Source organism: Artibeus jamaicensis, unplaced genomic scaffold, assembly GCF_021234435.1.
Source record: "Artibeus jamaicensis isolate MK-2021 breed Jamaican fruit bat unplaced genomic scaffold, CSHL_Jam_final contig_1132, whole genome shotgun sequence".
NCBI classification, from domain to species: domain Eukaryota; kingdom Metazoa; phylum Chordata; class Mammalia; order Chiroptera; family Phyllostomidae; genus Artibeus; species Artibeus jamaicensis.
This window is the reverse complement of record NW_026521221.1, coordinates 6,515,720-6,530,199: the sequence shown is the minus strand read 5'-3', so window position 1 is coordinate 6,530,199 and position 14,480 is coordinate 6,515,720. Positions and strand designations below refer to the sequence as shown.

General features: G+C 41.8%; 1 protein-coding gene across 1 annotated transcript in view; it reads right to left on the bottom strand.

Moving 5' to 3' along the window:
• The window catches only part of EIF2AK4 (eukaryotic translation initiation factor 2 alpha kinase 4), a 106,405-nt gene that overhangs the window by 39,474 nt on the left and 52,451 nt on the right, over positions 1 to 14,480 (bottom strand). The window contains exons 15-20 of the mRNA XM_037161686.2: positions 12,736 to 12,858; positions 10,682 to 10,786; positions 8,548 to 8,605; positions 7,681 to 7,760; positions 5,016 to 5,117; positions 3,223 to 3,276 (exon numbers count right to left, since the gene is read on the bottom strand). Of these exons, the coding sequence (XP_037017581.2) occupies positions 3,223 to 3,276; positions 5,016 to 5,117; positions 7,681 to 7,760; positions 8,548 to 8,605; positions 10,682 to 10,786; positions 12,736 to 12,858 (522 nt within the window). The remainder of the gene's footprint in view (positions 1 to 3,222; positions 3,277 to 5,015; positions 5,118 to 7,680; positions 7,761 to 8,547; positions 8,606 to 10,681; positions 10,787 to 12,735; positions 12,859 to 14,480) is intronic.

Below are 14,480 nucleotides of genomic sequence, written 5' to 3'. Positions count from 1 at the left end.
GCAGCCACTACCGTGACTGTACCGCTCTGCTTTCACACCACGGGCAGCGCAGCGGATTTGCTTCCATCAGCTCCGCCGCAAACATGTAACGCGTTGTGCTACAACACTGAGATGGTTATGATAATCTTAATGGGACCGCTGCTGTATACATAGTCCTTTGCTGACCCAAACAGTTATGTGACGCACGACTATTACTTAAAGAAGGAATTTTACCATGATTATAATTGTTAAAAAAGGTCAGTTTAAGGAATAAACATCCATGTTAAGATCCACTCGTGCAAGAGTGACCACGAATGCTTCACTGAGACAAACAACCAACTAAGAAGATATACATGCCAGAAGTATAATACATCAATTCTCTAATTATTCTTTCATATTGACTGGATGACAATATGAACCTATGACAATTCATATGCTCACACACTCAGATATTTATAGCATGGAGGAGGAATTATTTTGCTTTAAAAATCTGTAACTTCAGGGACTTCCGGCCAAGATGGAGGCAAAGGTGAAAACACTGTGCCTCCTCGCACAGCCAAGTTTAAAGACAACAAAGTTTTAGTAAAAAATAACACAACCAAAACACAGAAAATTGAACTAGATGAAAGTCCGACAACAACAAACTGTTTAGCCAGACTGGTAAGAGGGGTGGAGCCAGCCACTGGCAGAGTGGGGTTGCATAGGAAAACTCAGCCAGACCAACTGGGAAGAGCAGGTGGTGATTGGTGGATCCCAGGCATGGGGTTGCAATGGGCAGACCCAGTGAGGGTGCAAGGCGGCAGGCTGACCACGGTCATACATTCACGAGCAGATAGACCAAGCAAAGGAGGGAGCAGTGAGATGGACCGTGCAGGCCCCAGCAGCGGAAAGCAGCACAGGGGCCGCCACTGCCCCTCTCTGACCCCGCCCCCACATACAGCATCACAACCCAGCAAATGAGTTGCCCCACCCTGATGAACACCTAGGGCTCTGCCCCCCATACGTAACAGGTGCGAACAGATCAAAACATTATGGCTCAAGAAGAACTCAAAGCCCCAGAGCCAATAAATCTAAGCGACCAAGAAATAGGTGTTGAAAGACAAATGCCATATGATATCACCTTTAACAGGAAGCTAAACAACAAAACAAACAAGCAAACAAAATAAAAACTAAGACACTGAAATAGAGAACAAGGGGACAGTGACCAGAGTGGAGAGGGAAGGGAATTTCAGGGGAAAAAGGGGAAGGATTTACAGGAACTAGTATAAAGGACACATGGACAACCGGGGGGGTGGGGTGGGGGTGGAAATGGAAAGGAGGTAGAGAGTACTGGGCGGGTGGGCTGGGATGGGAGTAAAAAACAGAAAACTGTATTTGAACAATAACTAAATTAAAAAAAAAAGAAATAGCCAACTTATCAGATGCACAGTTTAAAACACTAGTGATCAGGATGCTCACAGAACTGGTTGATTTAAGTCACAAACTAGAGGAACAAATGAAGGCTAAACTAATTGAAATGAAGGGACATGCACAGGAAACCAATAGTGTTGGAAAGGAAACTGGGACTCAAATCAAGGGAGTGGACCAGAAGGAAGAAAGAAACATCCAATCAGAAAAGAATGAAGTAATGCGAATTCAAAGAAATAAGGAGAGGCTTAGGAACCTCCAGGACATCCTTAAACGTTCCAACATCTGAATTATAGGGGTACCAGAAAAGGAAGGGGAACAGCCACGAGCAGAAAACTTATTTGAACAAATAATAAAGGAGAACTTCCCCACTCTGGCAAAGAAAATAGACTTCCAGGAAATCCAGGAAGCTCAGAGAGTCCCAAAGAAGTTGGACCCAAGAAGAAACACACCAAGGCACATCGAAATTACCTTAGCCAAGAATAAAAATCAAGAAGAGAATCCTAGAAGCAGCAAGAGATAAGGGGACAGTCACCTACAAAGGAGCTCCCATCAGACTGTCAGTTGATTTCTCAAAAGAGACCTTACAGGCAAGAAGGGGCTGGAAAGAAGTATTTCAAGTCATGAAATCCAAAGACCTACATCCAAGATCGCTCTATCCAGCAAAGCTTTCATTTAGAATGGAAGTGCAGATTAAGTGCTTCTCAGATAAGATCAAATTCAAGGAGTTCATCATCACCAAGCTCTGTTACATGAAATGTTAAAGGGACTTATCTAAGAAAAAGAAGATAAAAAATACGAACAGTGAAAGGACAGCAACTCATAGTTATTAACAACCACGCCTAAAACAAAAGCAAACTAAGAGGACAGCTAGATCAGGAGCAGAACCATAGAAATGAAGATCACATGGAGGGTTAGCAACAGGGGAGTGGGGGGAGGAAGAGAAGTGGGGAGAAGGTACAGAGAATAAGTAGCATAGATGGTAGGTAGAAAATAGGAGGGAGGGCAAGAGTAATATGGGAAATATAGAATCTAAAGAACTTGAGACACGTGGACATAAACTAAAGGGGGGGACTGGTGGGGGAGGGGTGTGCAGGGTGGAGGGGAATGAAGAGGGGGATAGGACAACTGTAATGGCATAATCAATAAAATATATTAAAAAGTAAATCTCTTAATAAAGAAAAAGAAATCTGTAACTTCAGATTGCCCAGTCTGTCCCTTTACAATCTGAGCTACTTGAACCACAAAACAGAACAGATTTATGTTTTTTTTAAATTTAATTTATTTATCTTTAGAGGGGAAGGGAAGGAGAGAGGGAGAGAACTATCAATGTATGGTTGCCTCTCGTGTGTCCCCTGGTGGGAACTGGCCTGCAACCCAGGCATGTGCCCTGATTGGGAATTGAACCGTGATCCCTTGGTTTGCAGACCCACACTCAATCCACTGAGCTACACCAGCCAGGGCAGAATTATAGTTTTAAATTATTTTTCTTTTCTTAAAGTCCCAAGCTTTCTCTAAAATGATGAGCTGTATAAGCACTGTTTTTTTCAACAGCTATGGCAAGGTTCTAAAGAACACTTCAAAATCACAACAAACCAAACAAAAGAACCCTATAGTCTGTTAACTGTCTGTGCCAGTGCTTGGCATTTTTATAACGTATTTCAAGTTTAGTAACATTTTAAGTGCTCCATCTTTTGATTTTTTTCTCCCCACATTATTCCCAGCATACAAGAGAAAGAGTGGCAAAAGATTACTAATTAAACAAAAAAAAGAAAAAAGAAAAACAGTAATTAAAACCCAAGTGTGAAGACAGTATTTAAAGTATCAGAAAATTACCTGCTTTGTATGCTCTTCATCATCGAAGTCTTCTGGAAACTTAGGTGAAGTGGCCTAAAAAATATTACATTCAATCAACAAGTGCTTGGCAGACTGCCACAGTTGAAGCATTTATTCACTAGAGATAAGAAGAATCAAACACAGAAATGAAAATCTGCTAACTGGGGAAGACTGAGGTGTCCCTTTCTTGAAACCCAATGCCCATTCTTCTAAGTACATACATAATATTTTTTAATTTTTAAAAAAGATTTTATTTATTTATTTTTAGAGAGAGGAGAGGGAGGGAAAAAGAAAGGGAAAGAAACATCAATGTGTACTTGCCTGTCATGCATCCCCTAGGAGGACCTGGCCCGCAACCCAGGCATGTTCCCTGACTGGGAATTGAACCAGCGACCCTTTGGTTTGCAGGCCAGAGCTCAATCCACTGAGCCACACCAGCCAGGGCCATACATACCATTTTAATGCAAACTTTTCCTAAATGACAGCTTAGGTGAGAGAAAGCACCTTATCTGAGGACAAAGTATTTAAAAATCTAATGGTTTCAGAGAAGGGCAAAGTGGCTTTATTAAACATCAGATGAAAAAAGGCAAAAACACCCCACCACCAACACAGAGTCAGAGAAGAACATTAACTGAAACATCTACTTCCCCAGAAGTTCTCATCCTTCTGAAAAATAAGACCCTAAATATAACTTCAACTTGGCAGTTGAGATATTCTTGAAATGAGGGAAACATGAATTTTGACTAAAGAAAGGCACGCATCAAAGACTTAATCCTCTAAGGCCATTTCAAGTCAAGGGAAGGGCACAGTAATGACTTTATTTACTCCGCTACTCTATGAACACAGCTGTCCACACTATACTGGCAGTAAAATTCTTCCAGTTTTTCGAAACACTGTTTCGCTCTGCTCAGGAAGGAAGAGACAAACTCTCAATATCTCTTGCTCATGAATATGTAATCTAAATCACTCTCATCTGAATGTTACTCTCCACTTTCCTCTTGATGCTTTTTCGAATGAGAACCCTTGGCCTCACGCATTGTTAACATTAGTCCCTTTTTAGTTTGGGCAATAACAGAGGCAAGGATCAATCCCAAGAACACAAATGGGAATTTCACTGGGGAAAAGTTCAAGTGGCTGATACTTTCCCCAGAGCCCTTTTAATTTCTGGACATGGTGGTTTTCTTTAGGTACCAGGCAGAATCTTTAATTTCTAGAACTAAATATCCATTATCCTTATAACTGATCCTCACTAATGTAACTATATTGATTTTATTAAAAACTTGGATCCCTCCTTTGTTTTAAAATTAGAAATAGCCCTGGTTGGTGTGGCTCAGCGGCTGAGCGCCAGCCTGTGAAACAGGAGGCTGCTGGTTCGATTCTCAGTCAGGGCACATGCCTGGGTTGCGGGCCAGTCCCCAGTTGAGGGGGGTGTGATTAATATTTCTGTCACATATTGATGTTTCTCTTTCTTCCTTCCTTCTCCTCTCTAAAAGTAAATAAAATCTTAAAAAATATTAAATTAAAACATAAATCTCTCAAGAGTTTTCAAAAAACAAACTATAACCTAGCAATTCTCCAAGTAGGATTTCTAAAAATAAACAAAAATGAGGAGTTTCTCATATTATTGGAGGTGTGTAAGAGGTAGATTTCCATTTATTAGAAATTTAGAAAATCATAGCAGGATCACGTCTTCTGTGTTATAAATGCCAGGAAAACACTCCGCAGTGAACTCTGATGTCCATGCTAAGATTCAGGTTACTGGGAAGTGACGCACTAAAGCATCAGATACGTACATCTCTGAGCTGGTTGAGAACAAAGACCCTTTCTGAGGCTGTAACCATGGGGCGATAGGACATCTCAAAGAAGATGATTCCCAGGCTGAAGAGATCCACTTTCTGGGGAGGAAAAAGAACCGTATTTAGAGAGCCTTAATCTGAAGTGTTATTTCCTAGGGAATTACCTCACGAGCGCTGTTAATTGGAATTAAAGTGTGCATAAGTGAAAAACAAGCCAATTAGAAAACAATTAATTTCTTCTAAAGAAGCATAGGTGTAAAATACACATGAGATTAAATATTTGGCATGACTTCTCAACATTTTCCTTGGAAATTAATTGTAACAGACATAGGTAACCATTGTTCAACTGTGGAGAATAATTACTAAAGATCAAGGACAATCAAGATTTGTCGTAAGAATTTGCTTTGCATTTTTACTAGTCTCAAAAGGGAAACAGACCAAAAATCTGTGGCTAATGGCAAAGATCAACTATTCATTGCCAAGCCACACCAATGAGGCGGAGGAATGGCACAACAGAAAGACTGTGTGAGAAATCCTAACAAAATATCGAAGTGCAGGTAAAAAAGGAGAAAGGTCAAGTCAGTGCATTGTCAGACTGGGAGCTGCCAGCGGGCAGAAGCATGGCAACGGCACCCAGGCACAGAAGCCACTTTCCAGAAAAACTCCAGAATAAATCTGGATTCAAGGAGTGGCAGGAGAGCCTCTCTATAACCAGTGACCTTTGAAGTCTTAAAAAGAAAACACATTTATGGTGGCATTTCCTACACCTGTTCGCTGTAGAAAATGTGGTACAAAAAAAGCACCACAAATCAAACAGCAAGCACCTGCAATTGGAGTGCTCAAGCAGAGTCACTAGTGCTAAGACGCGCTCATTCTGTGCTCTTGAAAATGCCCACGTTCTGAGACTAGAACTGTGGTGCTCCGAGTAACTTCTATTCCCTTAATGCGGTGAGAATATTTTAAAATACTCTATCACTTTTCTAAAACAACCTTCTCAAATATGACTGTAATGTCAGACAGTATTCAATTATGTGGATGTCTCATAATTTATGTAGCCAGTGCCCTATTTTTAAGCACTTTCGTCATTTTTCAGTTATAAATAATACTATGGAGAGTGCCTTCTATAGCGATCTTTTTGAACCGTCCCCAGCTGTTTCCTTCGGGTACATTTCAAAAGGTGGAATTGCTGGGCCCAGGGGCGGAGGCCTTTTGAGGACGTCCTCATGCTGTTCCACACTGTACTCAGAAAGATGGCACTGAAGGCCCTTCCCATGCCCACTGGGTGCATGTGCGTCTCCACACACCCTCACTCCCCAGGCGTATCTGATGTTTGTGCCAACTTCCTGTCACTGCCCAGCGCTTCCTGTTGGAGCCAAGACCCAGGCTTGTGTTTCTACTACAAACCTAAAAATATACTTTGATGTCAACTGCCTGCCTAACATATTTTTAAAATTTAGCTCTGCACTGTTGCCCTCAGTGATCCCATCCAATCTCATGGTTTTACATCTCATCTGTGCGCTGATGACTCTCAGATTTTGTACCTGACTCTGACCTTTTTCAGTCTTGAGCTCTGAGTCCCTCACAACCTACTGGACATCTCCAGTTGATGTTCTCATGAGGCATTTCAAACTTACCAGAACACGTCTCAAATGAAAGTTCCCTACCATCGTTTCCTCCTTCTCCCCCATGTTTTTTCTCAGGTTTCTTCATCTCATCCACCTTCCCTTCCCTCAGCTGCCCAGAAACCCGGGCAGTGCCCTGTTTTCCTTCTCTTTCATCACCCAAATCCACTTCGTGAGGAAACCTGTCAATTCCCCCAAAATGCATCTCTTACCTGCATGCTTCTCCCCATCTTACTTGCTACCACGCTGCTTCCAAGTATCAGCTGCTCCACCTGGACTTCTCCAAAGCCTCCAGCAGCAGCCAGAGAGAACCCTTCCTTAAGGTCCTTCGGGGTCTCCCTGTGCACATTCCTCATCATTGTTAAGTTGGCCCTGCAAGATGGGACCCCTGCCTTCCTGTCCCGCTTCACTTCATGCCTCTCTCCCCATTGCTCACCACACTGTAGGCACACGGACCTTCTTTTGGCTGCCTTAAGTGTGCCAACCTTGCATCAGGTGTCCTCTCTTCATGCTTGCTCCTTCTGCCTCACTCCTTGTTCCTCTCAGGCATGTTCCAGACTCCAACTTTATATGGCGTTTCCCTACTCTTCTATCCTAAAAGTCATTGTCTTAGAAAAACTTTCTCTGGTCTAATCTAAAAATGACGTTCCTATTGTTCTCTGGTTACTGGACTCCTTTTCTTCTTAGCTCTCACTGGATAAGCTCCTTGAAGGCTGGAAGAAGATATTTGTCCTATTACTTGACTACCTTATCCTTTGCATTTCTGGGGCCCGGCTAGACCTGGGTTAATTCAAGTCTTCTTGGAATGGATGAAGGGACTGTAACTCTCTGCAGCACTGTGCCAATTTCAGTCACTGTCCTTGGGCACCACATGTCCTGTTCAGTGTGGTCACTCAATGTACATGTGAATACATACCAAGTGAATAAATGTTCATGACTATTTCAGCTGGGAACTAAACCCCAAATGCAGTGTCCTTAATGTTCTTACTACTATCCTGCTCTTGAGACCTTTTCTTCTCCCCGCAAAGCTTGCCCTTTACCTGGTTGTACGCAGATTTGGTGCTTCCTTGGACCTCTGGGCTCACATACAGAGCAGTGCCAACCATCCCAGTCAAATGACCTGCGTGGAAGAAGGCGAGGGAAGGCTTTCCAGTGACAGGACTCAGGTATAAGGCAAATTTTTATTAAAAAGAAAGAAAAGGTTTTTTAAGAATGAGGTGTGATCTGTTCATTGTTCGCACTATTTACAGGAAGCAGCAGTGTGCATTTCATAAAGTGATTAACACTAAGTCACATTCGGCCACGGCCTCTGCAGAGGAGAGGCGCTGCCAGACAGAAGAGGCGCCGGCCCAGGTCGCGAGGCGGCCGCACATGACCACCTGGGGTCGGACACAGGGCAACTGCCTACCCCAGCAGTTGGATTAAGAGCCAGTTAATCTAACTGAAGCTTTAATTTCCTGGCTTGCTGAAGAAAAACTGATGCAATGAAAAGGAAGAAATAATTAAAGCACTTTCATAATTTTGTGAATTTAATGAATTATAATTTGCTTTAGGATAAAATCTTCACAAATGAAAAACAGGTTTCAGATTAAGAAATTTTATACTGTATTGTATACTTAAAATTTTCCTAAGAGGGTAGAGATCTAATGTTAAGTGTTCTTATCACAAACTAAATAAAGAAATAAATATTTCTAAAATAATGCTAAATAAAAGGGCAGGTGAAAACTTTTGGAGGTGATGAATGTTTCTAACAGAGATGACGGTGATGGTTTCACAGGTGTGTATATATCTCTCCAAAGTCCTCAGGCTGCACACACTATATACGTACAACTTTTCAGATGTGAAAAAATAAGAGGAAAAAATTTGTGGTCTGTTTTTTAATACATAAATTAAATACATTGATTTACCTGAAGGGTCTGATTTAATTAAATGATCTCCTGATGCATCATCTTGTTTGCCATCAGCCTAAAAATAAAAGTAAGCCAAATATCATATTAAAATGTTATATTATTCCATAGAAATGGCTTATCCATTTCTTTTTTTTTTTTAAGATTTTATTTATTTATCTTTAGAGGGGAAGGGAAGGAGAGAGGGAGAAAATATCAATGTATGGTTGCCTCTTGTACATCCCCTGCTGGGAACTGGCCTGCAACCCAGGCATGTGCCCTGACTGGGAATCGAACCACGATCCTATTATTCACAGGCCCCCACTCAATCCACTGAGCTACACCAGCCAGGGCTCCATTTCTAAATGAAGACTAAATGAAGAATATCACACAGAAACTAGAATAATTATAAAGATACTTTTTTTTGAGCTTTAAATTTTTTTGGTTTAGTAGGCTCACTAATGCAGAGCTTACCAAAAAACCATTAGGATCAAGAAGGGCACTTCACTATAGAACTCTTTTTTTGTGGCAGAAACCCCTGGAAGCTTATAGAAGCAAATGCCAAAACAACCTGTTTACTAGGAAGAGTAAGAATATATTAACCACCACTGCCTCACTTTCTAACTTTCCAACTTTCCCATTTCCTTGGGTCAATTTTTATTTTTTTCCTAGAGGCTGGTCACCAAATATCCACTATCACTGCTAATACCTCTTAAGTAGCCTCAGCGTCTTCCACAGTATCCGCCCCAGTGCAGACTCACATACCACCCTAAATCACTATTTTGCTGACATCACTCCGTAGGTTGCTATTACAAGCACCATCACCAATACTAGTGGCTTTAACATTCTCAGTGCCAGGCACTATCCAGGTGCTGGACCTGTGTCCTTATTTTATCCTGCTGACAGCTGTCTGAGGTAGGTACTAGTATTAGGCACCTTTTACATGTGAGTTATTGAGAGGTTAACCAACTAGCCCAACATCACACTGCAGAGAAGTGGCAGAGGCAGGACTCTAGCCCAGGCCAGTGGGCCTCCAGTGCTGCGCTCTTATCGACCTCACTATGTAAGCTCCCCAGAAAGCAAGTTAAATTCTTTAGTTTGCGGATCAAGATCCCCATCACTCAGCCCTTCCTGGGTCTTCGCACTCTTCGGAATGCTGTGTTCTGGTCAGGTGCATGTTCTCACTGACCCCTTTCATATCCTCCCTCATTGCTCCTTGTAACCTATTCTGTTAATTTAGCTTCTATTCACCATTTATCCAAATGGATTATTTACCATTCATCCAAACCCTAAGAATTCATGGCATTTACCAGAGATTTTTGGCACTCAATAACTTGGGTTTCCGATGCCAAGTAAAACTCTTCTCTGGCTCTCCAGGTCTGCCACCTCCAAGACTCCCAACCTTCCAGCACCCTCTCTCACTGCCCTCCCACACCTCGTTTCAACCAACCAGACAACATGCTGGCCTTCAAACAATCATGTCTGCCTGGTCCAGGGCCTTTGCTTATGCTGTTTTTGCTGGAATCCCCCTTCCTGGCATCACCACGCCCTGCACTCAAGCTTGGCCTGCTGGACTCCCACCCATCCTTTCAGGCTGGGTGGAAAACACACACTTGAAATGCTGTTTTCTTTATACAGAATTGAGCCTTTATGGATTCTCATGGCCATGTGTAAATTTTCTCGTCTTTTACTCATATCACTATTTTGCTCATTTCACAATATTTTAGCTTTATATATTAAAGGGCTGCTCTACAGTGCTGTGAAGAAGAAACACCTGTGGATTATCTGTTGTCTAGGAGCGGTGTTTTGTTTTTTGACCCTTATTTTATTAAATGAACTAAGCCCCTCAAGTGCAAAGCATCTAGCCCAGTGCCTATGTGACAGACCAAAATAGAAATGATTTCATAAAGTATTATATGCCTTTCACCTAAACATCAACATGATTATGTCCTAAATTATGTCCCTCAAGTGGAATGCACTCACTGAAATGTGTTCTCAATTGCAAAGCGTAGAAGATCATGTGCAGCTCACCCTTTTGACTAGTCTCATCTCCTGGGGATATCACAGCAGAGTTCAGTGCACTCATTCTTGTCCTGCCTTCTAAGACTTTCATGAGGCTCATTTTCAGGCACAGTCTAATTAAAAAAATACTCACAGCAAAGGGTAGATGGTCTGTCGCCAAACCGAAATCACCTATTTTTACGTGGTCGTCGGAATCCAAAAAAATGTTGACAGGCTTCAAATCCCGATGAATCATTCCCTGACAGAAGAGAGCAAAGGAACCAAGTTTATAGTTATACCTGTTTCCTAATTTGAAAGGCCAGCCCAGTGACAAAATTGAATGTGTCTTCTCCCACAGACCACACTGGTCCGCACCATTCATCTTTGGCAGTGTCTCCACAGTCCTGTCAATGACCTTGCCACAACCTCCCAGTCTACCTGCAAGGCCCTCTCCACGAGGCTCACAATTTTCTTTCTCTGCTGCATCACAAAACCCCTGCTCTGGTCAGGGAGACAGATGCACACTCGTTTCATTCCTTCTTCTACTCCTTTCTTCACACTGTTTCCCCTGCCAGGAAGTTCTGGCTGTGCTTCACCCACTTGAATTGTACCAACATTTATTTACAAGTGCCAACTTGTTCATGAAGCCTTCCACAGTAACTTTAACATCCAGCTTCCCATCCCCAGCACACAAGGAAGGAACTCAATGATTATCTGTTACGTGAACATGCTTTCTCCCCTTCCTAATGGCATTCTCACAGTGATTATCGTTTCAGGTACTATAACGTAAGAGATGATTAAAACACATTGTGTGATCTCTTTTACCTTTACTCAAAGGTAAATTCTGGCTCCCTCAAAATAAGAGAAGTCCTTCTCAAGTGTGGGGCCTGTCATGCACCCATGCCTCTCCGTATTTCTGGGCGTAGCACAATATTAGATACCCAACAAATGACTGGCAGGCACTGAGCGAACTAGATCAGGCGAAGAGAGCCGCGGGCACAGCTGTGGGGCCCACGATGACATTACAGTAATAGAGTTCTAGTGGCCCTCATTAGAACTCATTTTTATTTCCAGTCTTGCAAATTCTGCTTCCATCAAATCATTTATCAAGTAAATATGTGTAAATTATAGTCATGGCTTTTTAGTAGGAAAATATGGCACTGTATAAATATTTTGAGGTTAAAGAAAATTGAGGCAAAGGGAAAAACCTATTTACACTGGCTAATATGCAACAGACAATTCCATTTTTTAACAAGTAAGCAGTGTTTCACCCTGAAGTTAGACCCATTAGCGTTTACATTGTAACGGCTATTTCTAGCTCTAAAATGACATTTTACACATGTGGCAAACCATCTTACTCAAAAAGTCTCATCTCTATCCACATAACCATATCCTTGCTCAAAAGTCTCATCTCTAGCCACATAACCATATCTTTGCTCAAAAGGTCTCATCTCTATCCCCACTAGGTGACTTTCTGGTTTCTCCATGTTCCCAGAAGGCTGGCACCTAGTCTGAGTCAAAGAACCCGGCATGTGTCAATCACATCCTCACGTCGTTCTGACTTGCTCTGGGAATTGCCCTCCCACTCCACACATGTTCACGGGTTTCCTGCTAACTCAGAGGCTGGCAAACTTTCCCCCTAAAGGGCTAGAAAGTAAATATTTTAGACTGTATGGGTCATAGAATCTCTGTCGCAACCCCTCAACTCCATGGTTGTGGCCCCAAAACAGCCAGGCAAGATGTAAATGAATGAGCACGGCCTGTTTTAATAACACTTACTGATGGACACTGAAATGTGAATTTCACAAAATTTTCATGTGTCATGGAATATTCTTCTTTTGATTTTTTTCTAACCACTTAAAAATGTAGAAGTAATTCCAGACCAGGCCAGGCTATACATAAGGTGGGTTGGATTTGACTTGTGGGCCACAGTTTGCTGATCCTCGTTTTAACCTTCAACATTTTCTTTTAACTTTTACACTTTGTACTATTTTCTTGTCTTTTGACACACTGTTCTAGTTCCTGTAAAAATAGATTATTTCAATATACCCGTAATTTTCCCTGTTTTTCTCCAATCTTACATTATTTTTTCGGTCCTAAATGTCTTTTCGTATTTTTAAAAGATTATTTTATTATTGTTCAATTACAGTAGTCATCAATCCTAAATTTTATATAAAGATAAGTTTAAAGAAATGTTGTAAAGTTTACTTTCTCATGGATATACGCCAATCCATCCAGAATCTCTCGAAAAAGCCTCCAGAGCCTGACGGTGTCCTGATGCAGGCCCTGGTCGATGGTGTCTCGCAAAGTGCTCTTCTCGCAGTACTCCATCTGCGGGCGGCAAAGTGGGCGGGGCTTCGTTACTCAGAGCTCACTGAAGGGGGACAACCGCACGAGTGTAATCCTTTATTCTCAATCACGTACCACAGGTTTCAAATTATTACGGGAAAGGCTTTTTTTTTTTTTTTTAATTGAAAAAAATAGCCCTGGCTGGTATAGCTCAGTGGACTGAGCGCGGGCCTGCGAACCAGACAATCGCGGTTCGATTCCCAGTCAGGGCACATACCGGGGTTGCAGGCTAGTTCCCTGCAGGACAGTTCCCAGCAGGGGACCCATGAAAGGCAACCATACATTGATGTTTCTCTCCCTCTCTCCTTCCTTTCCCCTCTAAAGATAAATAAATAAAATATTTTTAAAAAAGTTTTAAAAAAAATTAAAAAAAAATAAACGAAGAGTATTGAAAAATTGGGAAGTATGCATAACCTTAGCATCCTAACATAACCAATTTTTCAAATTACTGTTCATTTAAAAAATAACTTGTTTAAAAATCTCTGTCACGAATAATATAAAAATGAGAAGAATAATTTTATTTGTTGTACAAGATTGTTTCTAAACCCAAATTTTCAAGGACTAATTACTTCTGACCAGTGTGGCTCAGCGGGTTGGGCACTACCTGCAAACCGAAGGGTCACCAGTTTGGTTCCCAGTCAGGGCACGTGCCTGGGCCCCTGGTTGGGGATATGTGAGGAGCAACAGATCGCTGTTTAAAAAAAATAAATCTTTTTTTCAAAGAAGATTTTAATTTATTTTTAGAGAGAGGGGAATGGGGAATGGAGAAAAGGGGAGAGAGAAACATCTCTTGGTTGCCTCTCCCACGCCTCCAACCAGGGACCTGGCTCGCAACCCAGGCATGTGTCCTGACCAGGAATTGAACTGGAGACCTGTCAGTTCACAGGATGGCACCCAATCCACTGAGCCACACCACGCAGGGCAATAAATAAAATCTTAAAAGAAAAGAAAACAAAAAACCACAAGGGCTAATTAACCTAATGATGTCATTAGCCTTTCTCATTTGTATAGTAAATTAATGATGGTGACCTTTAAGTCCATAATAAAACAGAAATACGAAAATATTCCAGAAAGGGCTCTGTTTTATACCTTAAGTGTATGGATTTATCAGAAAACAATGCAGTATCATTTAAATCTTAAATCAACATGTAGCATTCGATTTCTGAAGGGAGACTATGCTTCAAAGCAGTGCCAGAGTTGAGATTTCTCATGAGGGAGAATTTTAATTTTTTTAAAGAAATTAACATATTAAAAAAATTAAAATATGTTTGCTGATTTCCAAGAGAGGAGAAGGGAAAGAGACTGGATGCTTCCCATGTGCACCCCACATGGGGATGGAACCAGCAACCGAGGTGTGTGGCCCGCCCAGGAACCAACCCCCAGCCTTCTGGTGTGTGGGATGACGCTCCAACCAACGGAACTACACCAGCCAGGGCAGAGGAACATCTCGTTTTAAATGAGAGGAATGTCCTCTCACGATCAGAATAACCATCTACAAATTCTGACTCATCCTCCAGGCCTCATGAGGGCCTCTGGCTCCAATGCCACAATCCTATCCCACCTCAGACGCACCTCTTCTACTTCTGTCTCCTAATTGTTTAGAG